The following is a 15,193-nucleotide window of genomic DNA, read 5'->3' as shown; positions in this document are numbered from 1 at the left end:
TTTTTTAATGGCAAGCCAAGGCACTTTGCACATTTCAACAACAAGGCAATTCAATGTGCTTTACACAGAACATCAAGCAAAGGAAACACAATTATACAATGACATTAGGATGCATTCAACAAAATAGGTAAAAATCTATTACAGTGCAGATGAGAAAGAAAAAGATAAAATAAAAGTTACTCAAAGGACTTTAGTTTGTTCCAGATATGTGGTGCATAAAAACGAAATGCTTCCCCACGTTTATTTGTGGTTTTAGGGACAGAAAGCAGCAGGGGCGTCACAGCCATTCTCACTGTGCGTACGACGCGACACCCTCACACGCAAACAGATCCATTTCATACCCCCCACTTTTTGCAAAAAAATAAATGAATAATAATAATTTTCTTTTCTTTTTTTGATAATAAATCGGTAAAATCAGGCAAAAATAAGAATTAAATAACATAACCCTAACCCTAAAACCGAAATAAAGTAACAAAAAAACTCCTGTGCGCGGCTGCGTGCACAGGAGTCCACCAAAAGTCCACCAGGCGTCCACCAAAAGTCCATCCCCCCCACCTTCTGAGAGCCTGTGACGGGCCTGGAAAGCAGACCTTTCCCAGATGACCTGAGAGATCTGGATAGTTCATGATACTATCGTACAAGATCAGAAATGTATTTTGGCCCTAAACCATTCACCAATAAGGCAAACCCTATTGGAAACTTGTGTTGCAATATCGGTATCGTTCGATTTGACCACGCAATTAATCCTCAATATCTTGCATCCCTAAGTTGTTTCATAAACAAGGTCCGAAGCACTGCATTGGTGGTTCTATTCTCAAACAATGCCATTGAACACCGATTTATGCTTTTGTCTTATGACGGTGTCACATGCCGAAAATATAGCAGAGCTCACAACTCCTTTTTTTCCCCCTCTGCGTCAAAATAGCAGATCTACAAAAGCTTGTAGATCTGCTATTTTTGCCGAACGTTCGACACGCACGCTAGGGTTCATGTGGGTAAAACAGATTTTGGAACTTTTGGCCCCAGAAGTCAAACCAAATGTTCTTTTGACGTCCTCGTCCTCCTATAATAAGTAGATGTGTCCCCTCATGTCGGATGGTGTTGACAAGCTAACGTCATGAAGGCACCATGTGGATCTGATGGTGATGCTCTCTGTCATTACTGATCTGGATGAAGACCAGCACTGGGAGAAACTACTCACATTTCTTATGCTGCGTTTAGTACTTTACTTAAAGAAGATATTTTACTTAAGTAAAAGTAGCAATACCACAATATAAAAATACTCTGTCACAAGTTAAACGCCTGTATTCAAAATGTTACTTGAGTAAAAGTACAAAAGTACAAAAATGTTTGAAAATAGCAGATCTACAAGCTCACAACACGTCGCGATGCGACGCGTTGTGAGCTTGTAGATCGGCTATTTTCAAATAGCCAATGTATAAAACAGGGCTGAAGTGGTTAATGTATGTTTTATAATGTAATAATTTATATCTGCAAAGTAACTAAAGCTGTCAAATAATTGTAGTGGAGCAAAAGTCAAATATTTACCTCTGAGATTTACCTCTAGTGGAGTAGAAGTAAAAGTATTGAAAATTGGAAATACTCCAGTAAAGTAAACTTAAGTACTTAAGTACAGTAGTTGAGTAAATGTACTTAGTTACTTTACACCACTGCAGGCTGTACCATTCATTTTCCCAATGGAAGCGATCACCCAAACTGTGTTTTAATAGGTTAGACAGTAATGGACAAAATATTCAACCCCAGTACTTGAGTCAAAGTATATGGATCAGTGGTTTTCAACACTATTCATATCAAGGTCCATCATTTATTTGGCATTTTGTTATCATTGGATACGATTTTGTCCACAATTCCATGCTGTATCGATGTTGGTACCATAGGAGAGTTAACATGCAAACGTTGATCAAAATAACAAGTCTTTAATTAAAGGTAGGGTAAGTGATTTGCAATTATTCAAATAATTGCAAAATGGGTCTATGTTCTGATAGTGCTCGTTACTATAGAGTGTCCTGTCCAAATAAGGAGTCTCCAATGTCTCTCCAGCTCTTTATTAAACAGAAAATGCATTTTCAATGCTCTCTCCATCAGAATATAGTACTTTAACCTTTTTCTTTTTTTTTAATAAAAAAAATCACTTACCCTACCTTTAAGTAATACAGATGTTAAAGTTGTACAATGCAGAATCACAAATAACGATTTTTAGCAACCTCTGCTGGTCACTACCGTCACTGCATACAATTTCCGTAGTCCTCGATTACCCAGAATTCCATTCGTTTTCACCGGAAGCCGGAAGCGTTTCAAAAAGCGATCTTTTAATTGTTTTATACTATCTACGGATCGTTTCTCTTAGCCAGTGGAGCATTAGTTACCATGAGCTGTGCTTTCTTTTTCTGTTCTTTTTCGATCTTCCAATCCTACATTCTCTTAAAATCAGCGTGAGGTTCCTTTTTGTTATTAGCGCGGTAGTTCCTGGCCAAACAGGAAACCGTTGCGGTGTTCCTGGCCGACGTCATGACGTCGGCCAGGACGTCGGCCACGACGTCATGACGTTGGCCAGGAACGTCATTTTCCCGGGAAAGTCCCCCCCGTCCACGTTCAATAGAAAATATATAAATAAAAGGCTTCCGGGGGTGAAATTCATGGAGTGGGTGTTGTGAAACTTTTGCCACTCACAAAAGATATACAATTTAACTTTAGTTTTGTTGAAAACGTTACCTAGTATGCCTTTAACAATAATTTAACTTTTGAGAGCGTAAAATTAAACCAAATGGACCCGTAACATCTATAAGGGTCCATTTGGTTACCAACTCTCCATCATTTAGCTGGGGACCACCTGGAACCCCTTCAAGGACCACTAGCGGTCCCCGGACCACTGGTTGAGAACCACTGATATTATACTCCTGGTCAAATATTACTCAACTAAAGTGAACGTTCAAAACTCAATTACGAGCATTTGCTGTATTCAAATGTAGACATTTCGAGGGGGGATAAAAATCTACAATAGTGAAAATAGCTGATCTACAAGCTCACAACGCATCACATTGTGAGCTTGTAGATCTGGTATTTTCACTATATTTGGTGTAGTGAAGTCAAATGTGCAATATTGTCTTTGAAACGTAGTGGAGTGAAAGTCACCTGAGTATACAAAAATACAGTAAAGACATTATCGTCTCTGTCGGGTGGACAGCTCATACTGTATGTGCAAAACTGTGACTTGGCAGGATTCAAATTCAGCAAAAGTAGCAGATCGACAAGCTCAAGCTATCGAGCTTGTATGATGTGTGACGCTGTCGTATGATCAAGTAGTGCATTCATTTAAGAAAAAACACAAAAAAATAACAATATGGAGATATGAGGTTGAGTACAGTACTCAAGTAAATGTACTTAGTTACTGTCCACCACTGTGTTTAATAGGGTGACATGAGTCCTTTTGGAAGTCATCCATTTGGCATCAGAGTAGAACTGTATAGGATTAGAGTTGGTCTTGGGGGCTTTCATTTCACTGCTGAATGCACTAGACTGTGGTGGCCGCCAATTTAGTTTTCAGTGCAAGGGGCACGGCTGTGTGAAAAGGAGACGGCATAACAAAGTGCTTCCCAAACGTTTTAGCTCGGAGACGTGAAAGAGAAATTGTATGTCTTCCCCAGGGACCCAAACTAGTGCAAAGTAGCCGATCTACAAGCTCAAAGTGTCAGATCTGCTATTTTCACAACTTCTTAAAAGTGTTTTCTTTTGTCTATGGAGTTTCTTTGATTTTGTTGAAATGTATGAAATTCTTTTGAAAAACATTGGATTTCTTTTTCAAAAATGTTTTCAAAAACTAAATTGACATTTACCGGCGACCTATAAAAATGGGTCTGCGACCCACTGTTTGGGAACCGCTGCACTAGACTATTATAGCACTATAGCTTTTAGTGTAGCGGGCACGGCAGTGTGGAAAGCAGACGGCATAACAAAGACATCGCTTGAGTAAGGAAATGGAACCCAGATGAGACTTAATAGCTGGATTTCAGGTAGAAAGTGGTGGGAGAAGTATACTCAGATATTAGACTTAAAGGGATATTTCACTTTCAAACATGCATTGTGGTCATGTTAACGTCTACTCAGGCTTTTGTGTTTCACCCCATACAGTTTTTCAGTTGCTAGATTCAGTATATGTATATTTGATATTCATTTGATCAGACACACCCCCTTCCTGTACAAACCCCATTGTAACTTCAAACTGCATTTTAACCATGTTAAATTCATTAAAAACACCTCCTTGGTTCTGGTGACTGATATTGTCCTTCTGCCGTGTTTTTTCAATTACTTTTTCCTTTATTTTATTTTATTTCTTTATTTAGTTTTTTTCATTTCCCCAACCAAAATGTGAAGTTTTAACTTACAATGGGTTTATATAGGAAGGGGGGTGTGTCTGATAAAATGCAATATGCAACGCGTCTCGAGGCAACGCGACGCATTGTCAGCTTGTAGATCGTCTATGTTCAGCGAAGATATTTTTACGTCAAGCCAACACAGAATCCACTAGTATTAGAGCCATGTGAGGTGACTCCGGTCAACCCAATAGTGTTCCAAGAAGTGGCTAAGGCTGGTTTTGTGTGGCTGCACAATAATTCCCACAGGCGAGTCCATTTTGGCTGTGAATATGGACGGCTGAGACAATGAGCACAGAAGCTTAATTAATTCCCCCATCGCGTGAGGGCGTCGCTTGCCAAAAATAACTGATCTACCAGCACGGCGCGTCGCAGTTGTTGTACCACGGGGGTATAAATGAGGTTTAATGTGTGCCGTTTGGCTGCCTCCCATTGGCTGGGTCACTGCAACGGAAAGTGCAGCCAGTACCATCACCACTGACTGAGCACAGGAAGTTTTTGTTGGCAGGAACTAGCTACATACACACACACACACACACACACACGCGCGTAAGTGTGCGGGCACACACGCACGCACACACGCACACACGCACACGCACACACGCACACTCACACTCGCATGCACACGCACGCACGCACGCACACGCACACACTCAACTATGAAACTTACAATGACCATTGACTACATGTTTTTATTCCCTTACCTTAAAGGGATATTTCACTTTCAAACATCATTCTAACGTCTACTCAGGCTTTTCTGAGCATCCCAGACCGTTTTTAGGTTGCTTGATTTAGATATTTGATATTCATTTTCTCAGACACGCCCCCTTCCTATTCACACCCATTGTAACTTCAAACTCCATTTTCACCATGTTAGAGTCATTGAAAACACCCGTCCTTGGTTCTGGTGACAGATATTGTCCCTCTAGTCTAATGTGTGAGGGGCCGTGTTTTTTTTTTCAATTACGTTTTGCCCAATCTGTATAGATTAAGTTAATACAATAACTTATACAATTGGGGTGGTTGTATTTAGTCTCCCTGCTGTTCTATTGAGACATTTAGATCGTGTCAAAGGTCACGTCTCACCTAGACACACAAGTTTTGACCTGGTCCTTGACATGAGAACCAATGCTGTTTTTTAATAGCCAATGTAAAAATGGATTACAACTTTGTAGTGGTTAAAATGGTTACTTTTGAATACTTGAGTATTTTGCTTGAGTATGTCGTCTCTGTCGGGCGGAAACCACATATGTCCAAAACTGTTACTTTTCAGGATTCAAATAAAAAAAATGCAAAAGCGAAAGAGCTACAAGCTCAAAACTTCAAGCCACGTTTCGAGCTTGTAGATCTGCTACTTTTGATGCTGTTGTGTAACGCTGTAGTATGATCAAGTAGGGTGTTCATTTACGAAAAAACACAAAAAGTTAGAATATGGAGATAAGAGGTTTCTGTCCAACAGAGACGATATAGGCTACTTTGTGCACCAGTGGGCTGTGTGTTTGGGTCCGGGGGGCTTCAGCATGGCTGTGCTGTTGACATCATAAATAGTGTGTGATGGATTGAGGTTAGAGCGCTCTCTATACTTCCCTCTATGCATGCATCAGTAAGGCTAGCTCTTATTGACTTGACATCTAGGCCTACTTTGAGAGCTAAGCAGGATTTTGACTGCAGCATTTACATTTGTTACTTAAGTAAAAGTATCAATACTGCAATGTAGAAATATTCTTACAGGTAAATGTCCGGAATTCAAAATGTACTTGAGTAAAAGTACGAAAGTATTGGTATCAAAATGTACTTAAAGTACCAAAAGTAAAAGTACTCATTATGCAGAATGTCCCATTTCAAGTTTTCAAATGTATACAAATCTTTTGAAAATAGCAGATCTACAAGCTTGTAGATCGGCTATTTTCAAATGGCCGAAATGTATGTTTTGTAATCATAATCAAAATCTACAAAGTAACTGGTAACTAAAGTTGTCAAATAAATGTAGTGGAGCAAAAGTACAATATTTGGATCCGAGATGTAGTGGGGTAGTAAAAGTATTGGAAATTGGAAATACTCAAGTAAAGTACAAACACCTCAAAATTGTACTTAAGTACAGTACTTAAGTAAATGTACTTAGTTACTTTCCACCACTTTCAAGGTGTTACTGCATCATTATAAAATTGACAAACATGTTTCCACAAGCCATCTAAAAATGTCTTTCTTTGTTTTCCCCTTTAAAAAAATGAAAATAAAAATAACCCTAACCACAACAGTATTATGCAGAAACAAAACCTTATGTATCAAACAAATGTGTCACTGCAAGAATGCAAATTAGTTTGCTTGTTCCTGTCTAAACCTCTCTCCACTTGGCTCATTTTCACAAGCTTCAAAAACATATATCAATCCAATCTTGACATTGGATATGATATGATGTCTTTTTTTGACATCAGACAAAACCTCAACATGCCCAACAGGCTCCAAATCAAAGATTTTGCCATAAATTATCTATACTAAGTAGCAATTTTACACACAATTTTACACATTGTCCCGAATTAGCGCGAGCTAAAAACGACCGTCGCAGAGGCCGCCCCCAAGTCAAAGCAGAACCAGTAGAGTCGAGATAAATGGTTCCACAAAACCCAGAGTTTTTTTTAAGCCCGGGCTCTGGGTAGTAATTTAAACTGTGGTGGCTTGTTTTGTGTCTATATCTGCTGGAGACCAAAAGCTGCAGCTCCATTTCTCTTGAAAGATTGACCTAGATTTCTAGTCGTGAAAGTAACTAAGTACATTTAAAGGTAGGGTAAGTGCAGTGGTGTAAAGTAACTAAGTACATTTACTCAAGTACTGTACTTAAGTACAGTTTTGAGGTATTCTTTTACTTTACTGGAGTATTTTCAATTTTCAGTACTTTTACTTTTACTCCACTACATCTCAAAGGCAAATATTATACTTTTACTCCACTACAATTATTAGAGAACTTTAGTAACTAGTTACTTTGTAGATTTTGATTATTATTACAAAACATACATTAACCACTTCAGCCCTATATACATTTCGGCCATTTGAAAATAGCCGATCTACAAGCTCACAATGCGTCGCGATGTGACGCATTGTGAGCTTGTAGATCGGCTATTTTCAAAAGATTTTTATACATTTGAAAATTTGTGAAATGGGACATTCTGCATAATGAGTACTTTAACTTTTGGTACTTTAAGTACATTTTGATACCAATACTTTTACTCAAGTAAATTTTGAATTTGTGACTTTTACTTGTAACAGAGTATTTTTACATTGCAGTATTGATACTTTTCCTTAGGTAAGAAATTTGAGTACTTTTTCCACCACTGGTTAAAAAGGTTAAAGCACTATAGCCTACACTGGCACACAAACAACACAGTGTGAATCAGGCTTAACGCGGCTCCTCTCGTTTCTCGTTCTTCCCTATAGGTGACGGCCTGATGCTCCACACACCGGTTGGTTGGAGTAGTGTGTGTGTGTGTGCTCGTCTGTATGCATGCATGTGTGTGTGTGTGTGTGTGTGTGTGTGTGTGTGCGTGCGTGCACTCACTGGACACTTTCCACTCTAACTGGCCCAGGAAGACGGGTGTGGAGAGCAGCCAGAGGTCTCTGATTACGCCACAGTCAGTGCCAGCCCGGAGCAGACCACCCTCTCTCTGACACAGATACCCCCCCCACACACACACACACACACACACACACACACACACACACACACACACACACACACACACACACACACACACACACACACACTGAAGGTCTAGCGGTTTTGTTCCCCCTGAATGATGACATCATACTGTGGGGGGGGGTGGTGTGCGGCGGTGTGGAGCTCATTGGCCACGGAGATAGTAAGCCTCTGCGTCTGACGTCCGAAGACCCCCAGAGAGAGATGGAGACAGCAGGCCCGTCCGTACCAGCTGAGGTGTGTCTCATGCAGTGGTGTAAAGTAACTAAGTACATTTACTCAAGTACTGTACCTAAGTAAACCTTTTAGGTACTTTTTGACTTTACTGGAGTATTTCCAATTGTCTATGCTTTTACTTCTACTCCGCTACATCTCAGAGGCAAATGTTGTACTTTTACTCCACTACAATTATTTGAAAACTTTAGTTACTAGTTACCGCACAGTTTGCAGATATAAATTATTTCATTATAAAACTTATATTTACCACTTTAGCCCTATTTTATTCCTAGGCTATTTGAGAATAGCCGTCCTACAAGCTCGTTTGTAGATCTGCATTTTTGTACTTTTACTTTTGGTACTTTAAGTACATTTTGATACCAATACTTTTGTACTTTTACTCAAGTAAATTTAGCATTCCGGACTTTTACTTGTAACAGATTACTTCTACATATGCAGTATTGATACTTTTACTCGAGTAAAACATTTGAGTACTTTTTCCACCACTGCTCTCCTGTGCTCGGATAATCGTTTGGCAGCGCCCAGCGTCCCAGCCTGGGTGCCACTAGTGAAGGGAGGGGGGGGGACAGGCCAGCCCAGGATGCCCAGCCAGGATGCCCATCACCCAGGAGAATGCCCTGAGCTACCTAACACTGCTGGAGGACTGGCTGCATCGAGCTCAACACCCAACCTACCACAACGACCGTGAAAACTGCAACTACAAGGTTTACTAACTACTTTTACTACTATTTATTATGTTTTTACTACCGTAACTACCAGTGATGTAAAGTAACATTTACTCAAGTGCTGTACTTGAGTACAATTTTGAGTTGTTTGTACTTTACTTGAGTATTTCCAATTTCCGATTTATTTTTATTTTACTTCTACTCCACTACATCTTGGACCCAAATATTGTACTTTTTGTTACTTTAGATTTTGATTATTATTACCCATTTAAGTCCCTCCACGTGCCAGAGCCTCCCCCGGTCCCGGCAGAGTAGCTCCGGAGAAGTGGACTGAGTGGCCCTGTCTTTCCCTAAGAGGACTGACCGTGGGTAGCTACTGGGACGTAAGTCAGGGCTTGATCAACCCCGGCTGGGTCACCTGGGCGAGGGTTGTTGTTGTTGTTGCGAGACCTGAAACACACGTTGACCCCAGGCTACAACACTGATGATACGTCCATGTGATGTGATGTTTTTTTTTTTTTTTTTTTTGTCAGTCGCCATTGCTACTATTACTATTACTACTACTACTTTATTGTCTCAGCCAGGCCGGACGGCTGAAGACCGGAGAATATGTTTTCGCCACAGTTTGTCCGTGTGTCCGTCAGTCCGTCCGTGTGTCCGTCAGTCCGTCCGTGTGTCCGTCAGTCCGTCCGTGTGTCCGTCAGTCCGTCCGTGTGTGTTTGTGTCTGTGAGTGGCTAATCTCTCAAGAACAGATTCTGCTCTGCGTTTGAATCTGTCGGGGAGGTTCGTCATAACATGTACGCAGTAGCCTACAAGTGGGCGTGCCTTCAGATCAGGAAGCAGGCCGCGCTTTTCCCAATCAAATGTAGTGGGCGGGATTCAAGTGTCCGTCGATCCTTCCCCACTCGAAACAAACCGAAACGAATTTAACAATAGCGTCCGCGGAGCAGACAAAACCACGGAAAGATATTCACATTTTAACTTGCTCTTTCATCATAGAAACAAGTGGGCTTATAACCAAAACGATCCATGTTCTCTGGGAGAAGTGGTGTTAGTGTTCCGTGTAGAAATATTGTTAGTGGGAATGAAAACATAGTCGCACCACCGGAAGTGATGCGCTGAAGGCAGACCAAAACCCCGGTTTCCTTGCGCACGGGTGCTACGTTTTCTTCCTCCCAGAGCCAACTGAGATAGTCAAAAACAGCAGAGGGCGCTGTTTTTCCTTTTCATTTGGCGCTGGGTTCCCAGATTGGTGAGTGGCTAATCTCCAGCACCGTTGGACTGATCGGTGTTAAAACTTTGCGGCCCACTCCCAGTAGGCCAAGGAAGAACCTGTGCCCAATGGTTTTAATTGGCCTTCAACAGGGCCCTTAACGGTTTGGCCTATAACTCTTGAACCGTAGGTCGTACAGTCACATCTCCATATAGGCCACGCCCATTTCCGACCGACGAGATATTACGCACACAAATCGTCTGTGGTCTCGTAATCAAGACTTAACTGTCAATTTTTTCAGATTCCGATTGACTACGATCGGTTATCTCCGCTAGTTTTCAACATGGAAACGATACTGACAATTTTGCAAAAATAATTACGATTATCTAAAATAATTGCAATTGTCATAATAATAATAATAATAATAATTATAATTGTGAGAGGCCTAATGATCACTGTCCTTGTCCTCTTGGTTTCCAGGACGATGACAGGACGTCCTACCAGGAGGGGGACAGTGACAGCAGCAGTGTCACCATGCAGGGGGACATGTCCCTGTGTCTGGCTGCCATCCACAAGCTGGTGGAATACATCCAACTCAACTTCATCGACGGTGACAACGCATCCCCACACCACGGCGGAGTCATCCGCCCGCCCTCCAGGACAAGGTTGTTAAGAGTTTTTTCATTTTCATTTTTGTTCATGACTTCACGTTTGTCAGTTCGTTTTTGTTATAGTCCCTCTACACCGACTTTCCGAAATAGTTAAGATCGGCTATTTTAGGCCAAATTATAACTATTTTAGTTCCCCACCACACAAAGATTTGGCGGACCCCCCTTGGGGTCCCGGACCCCCTGTTGAAGACCCCTGCTCTATAGCAATGATTACTATCACCATATAGAGCTACAGCAGGGGTGGGTAACTTTGATGATGGAGAGGGCCGCTATATTTCCACACTCACTCCAGAGGGCCACATTGCATATACTGTCAGGCAGACACCTCTTATCTCCTATTTTAACTTTTTTCGTAAATTAATGCTGCATTCTATGTCACACGAAAGGTAGCAAAAATAGCCGATGTACAAGCTCAAAACGCGTCGCACTAATAGCAAGCTCATAGCGTGGCACCGAGTGATATGAGCTTGTAGATCTGCTATTTTTTTAATCTTGAAAAATCTTTCAATGTTTTTTTTTAAACATTTTTAACACAAATCTTTGCTTCTGGGGGTCCCTGGCAAAACATATTTTCAGGTGGGGGTCCGAAACAAATACATATCAATTTGGGGGTCCTTGGCACAAAAAAGTTTGAGAACCACTGAGCTGCAGTATGTAACAAAAAAACTAAAAACCAAAAAAACCTAACCCTCCTCCTTAGGGAGAGTGTGGACGCCGAGGTCCACGCCGTTTGCCTCGGCAAGGCGCCGGGCGGCCGCCACGCCGCAGCAGAGGAGTTCGGCCTGAGCTTCGGGAACATCCCCATCTTCGGCGACCCGGACGGGGGGAAGAAGGGAGGGCGCCGGCGGAGGAGGAAGGGCGACCAGGGCCCCGTGCTGGACGTGGGCTGCATCTGGGTGACGGAGGTGAGGAAGAGGAGCCCCGCGGCGGGTTGCGGGCGCATCAAGCTCCGCGACGAGCTGCTGTCGCTCAACGGGCAGCTGATGGTGGGCGTGGACGTGACCGGAGCCAGGTAGGAAGAGTTCCTTAATGCATTACCCGCCAAGATATTAAACATTGTTTTTTATCCCCTTGCCAGCGTAATTACCTTAAATCGATGATCTTTGAAACGCTGTGGAAGCCACGTTGTGGCCCCGTGGGTAGGCGGAGGGATCCGTGTATCCACTGGAACGATAACATTCCAACCACGAGCAGCCACAAAAAAGAAAAACTGTTTGGTATTTTTTTCTAAAAATCCCATAGTTGGGCCGGACGGATGTCTGTTTTTTTGGAATGACGTCACATCCGTCTTCTACTTCTCTGAGTGACGAGGGATCATTCCAAAGCTGTGTTAGGGCACCCCACATTTTTATATAATTTCAAATGCATTTAGTTATACTTATGTTAACTTTATGAACTTAAATACAAATACATGGGTCATAAAAAAGACAATAGAAATGTAATTTTAATCATTAAGCTACTAATATAGACTGAAGTATTAAAGCGGGTCATGTTTGCATGTTTGTAATTGTATTTTGGCCGATGCGACGCACAGCGATCACAGCTAAATACACAGTTAATGAGAACTCATATAAGGCTCATTAATACAAGTATATCCTATGCCTACACAGTTCAATGGATAATTTTTTTTTGGGGGGGGGGGGTATGTTCAACAGTTCACACCAAGGAAAGCTATGGCAGACTATAAACTGTTATCACTTACTTGCTGCTGGATCACGAATTTGGCTTTATTCTTTATAGCATGATTATTTCTTATGCTTCTTCTTTAATGGACAGTCGCTATCTGTAAGCATTGTAGGTGGTGGTATTTACTGTATGCTATTTGCTGCTGATTCACATAATGTAATTTTCTGAGTCTCTGTAATGGACAGGAACTGGGTAGCCTATATGTGATTATAATTTTTTTACCTTTTAGTAGCGAATGTGAGTTGATGCCTGTGTTTGCATCAGTATCAGATGTATCAGAGAGTTGCATGCTGCGTTCATCAGAGAGACATTACATGCATTTTGTCACTGTCGGGGCAGAAACCTCTTATCTCCAAATGTAAACTTTTTGTGTTTTGTGTAAATCTACACCCTACTTGATCACACTACAGTGTCACACAAAAGCATCAAAAGTAGCAGATCTGCAAGCTCGAAATGCGCCATTGAAGTCAATGGCACTATTGCTGCCTGACGGCATCCTGTGTGTTTAACTGTACTGTAAAAACACCTGCTCTAGGAGACACAGCTGGTCTGCTGCAACACTGTAGCCTTGTGTGTGTGTGTGTGTGTGTGTGTGTGTGTGTGTGTGTGTGTGTGTGTGTGTGTGTGTGAGTGTGTGAGTGCGTGCGTGCGTGCGTGCGTGCGTGCGTGCGTGCGTGCGTGCGTGCGTGCGTGCGTGCGTGCGTGCGTGCGTGCGTGCGTGCGTGCGTGCGTGCGTGCGTGCGTGCGTGTGTGTGTGCTCTACCCTTGCAGTTCCCTTGCAAAAGTAAAGTTGTGGAACATTGAAACAGTGTGTGCGTGCGTGCGCCGGGTCACTTGAGGGGAGAGTGTGACCTTTCCTATTTACACCTCTCTATCTACAAGCTCATTGTGAGCTTGTAGATTGGCTATTTTTGGCGAAGATATTGTGTAGAAGGGGAAAAATATATAATTAGGGGGCCTAGGATAGAGCCCTGGGGGATTCGGGTCAACTAAGTTTGTAGGATTTAACCGATTAAGACCTGAGGCCGATTCTACAAAAGGTCCTCTTTTGAAAAAAAATAATGATTCTCAAACTTTTTCATGTCATGGACCCCCAAAATTATATGCATTTGGCCGTGGAGCCCCATCTCAAAATGTATATATTTTTTATTCATCTTATGTTTTTTCTCATCATAGATTTCCTGTCCAGGTCACGTTGTTGATTATTTAACAAGGGATAATCAAAAAGGCACTGGTCATTATGCAAGGGATAATCAATGGGGGTGTGGGTCATTATTGAGAAATAAACCCTTATTACATTTTTATTAAATTACACCCTGACGTGTATAGCGGAGGGGTCCAGGGGGTCCCCAGCAAAAGTAGATAACATAGCATCACAATCATTTTAACCACTTTAACGATTTATATGTTGGCTAAAACTGCCGATCTACAAGCTCACAGTGCGTCACTTTGTGCCGCGCTGCAGGGTTGTACGTCTGATATATTTTTTAAATGTTTAAATCTTGATAATATTCTTTTTACATAAGAAATAAATCAAGTAGACAACGTACAATCAAAATTGTACTCAAGTACAGTAGTAGTGAGTGAATGCACGTATAGTTTTGTTTCTGCCACTGTCTTTGACCCTGTCCCAAAGACTGGATAAGAAACCCTATCCCTCATTACTCAGCAAAAAATTAGAGAATGTGCATGTGTGTGTCTTTGTGCCCTGACAGTGTGTGTCACAGATTGATCCTCTCTCACCTACTGTATGCGCTCTCCTGAACCCGTCTGTCCCACATGAGAGAGACCACGGGCCCTGTTCTCATGACGCATCACCTTTAAAGCACAGGTTGCGCCCTGCGTGAGGCACACAGTGCTATCGTGGCGCCATCGAAAGAGCACAGAGTTCTTTCCTCTTAAAGGGTAAGACCACTTTGGTAGAGGTTTGGGTTGTGTATTTACCTTGCCATGATGTAACCCCAAAGGTGGGCAAGAAATAAATTGCTCCATTGATTAGAAATTGATAATTCAAAATATGCTCCTCATTGACTTACGGTACGGTAAAACAGCTCTCAAAGTCACTCTTTTAGCACATAAATGAACCCAAACATATCTGATTCAGGCAATATAGAGCACCACCAAACCCAGTACTGTTTGTTTTTTTAATAAAAATGTCAACTTCCTGTTGATTTTACTATCTGAAGATCTGGATCCGGATCCGCGGATCCAGTCCAGGTTTTCTACTTATTAAAAATGGCAAAATCAACAGGAAGTTGACATTTTTATTTTAAAAAAAAACAGTACTGGGTTTGGTGATGTTCTATATTGTCTGAATCAACTTTTTTTGCGTTTGTTTATGTGCTAAAAGAGTGACTTTAAGAGCTGTTTTACCGTATAATGTAAGTCAATGAGGAGCATATTTTGAATTATCAATTTTTAATCAATGGAGCAATTATTTTTTATTTCTTGCCCACCTTTGGAGTTACATCATGGCAAGGTAACTACACAACCCAAACCTCTACCAAAGTGGTCTTGCCCTTTAACAAAACAAGTGGTCTGAATGAAGTGAAGTACGCAAGTTTAACATCATCTAGTGATGTGATAGAATGATATCAGATGTAGTTATGTTCACGTACTCTACCATACGGCTTGGTTA

The 15,193-nt window shown here is 41.6% G+C and overlaps 1 protein-coding gene across 3 annotated transcripts in view; it reads left to right on the top strand.

The window, feature by feature from the left end:
* Positions 1-8,912: 8,912 nt before the first annotated feature.
* pdzd2 (PDZ domain containing 2) overlaps positions 8,913-15,193 on the top strand; it is a gene marked incomplete at its 5' end in the record, with an annotated part of 124,021 nt that continues 117,740 nt past the window's right edge. For all 3 annotated transcript variants that reach the window (XM_080434370.1, XM_080434369.1, XM_080434368.1), the window contains 3 exons: positions 8,913-9,023; positions 10,679-10,863; positions 11,570-11,881. In XM_080434370.1, coding sequence (XP_080290496.1) covers positions 8,913-9,023; positions 10,679-10,863; positions 11,570-11,881 — 608 coding nt within the window. The remainder of the gene's footprint in view (positions 9,024-10,678; positions 10,864-11,569; positions 11,882-15,193) is intronic.

This window comes from Gymnoscopelus braueri (assembly GCF_963280865.1).
Source record: "Gymnoscopelus braueri genome assembly, chromosome: 7".
In the NCBI taxonomy this organism is placed as follows: domain Eukaryota; kingdom Metazoa; phylum Chordata; class Actinopteri; order Myctophiformes; family Myctophidae; genus Gymnoscopelus; species Gymnoscopelus braueri.
This window is presented reverse-complemented; position numbering and strand designations above follow the sequence as displayed.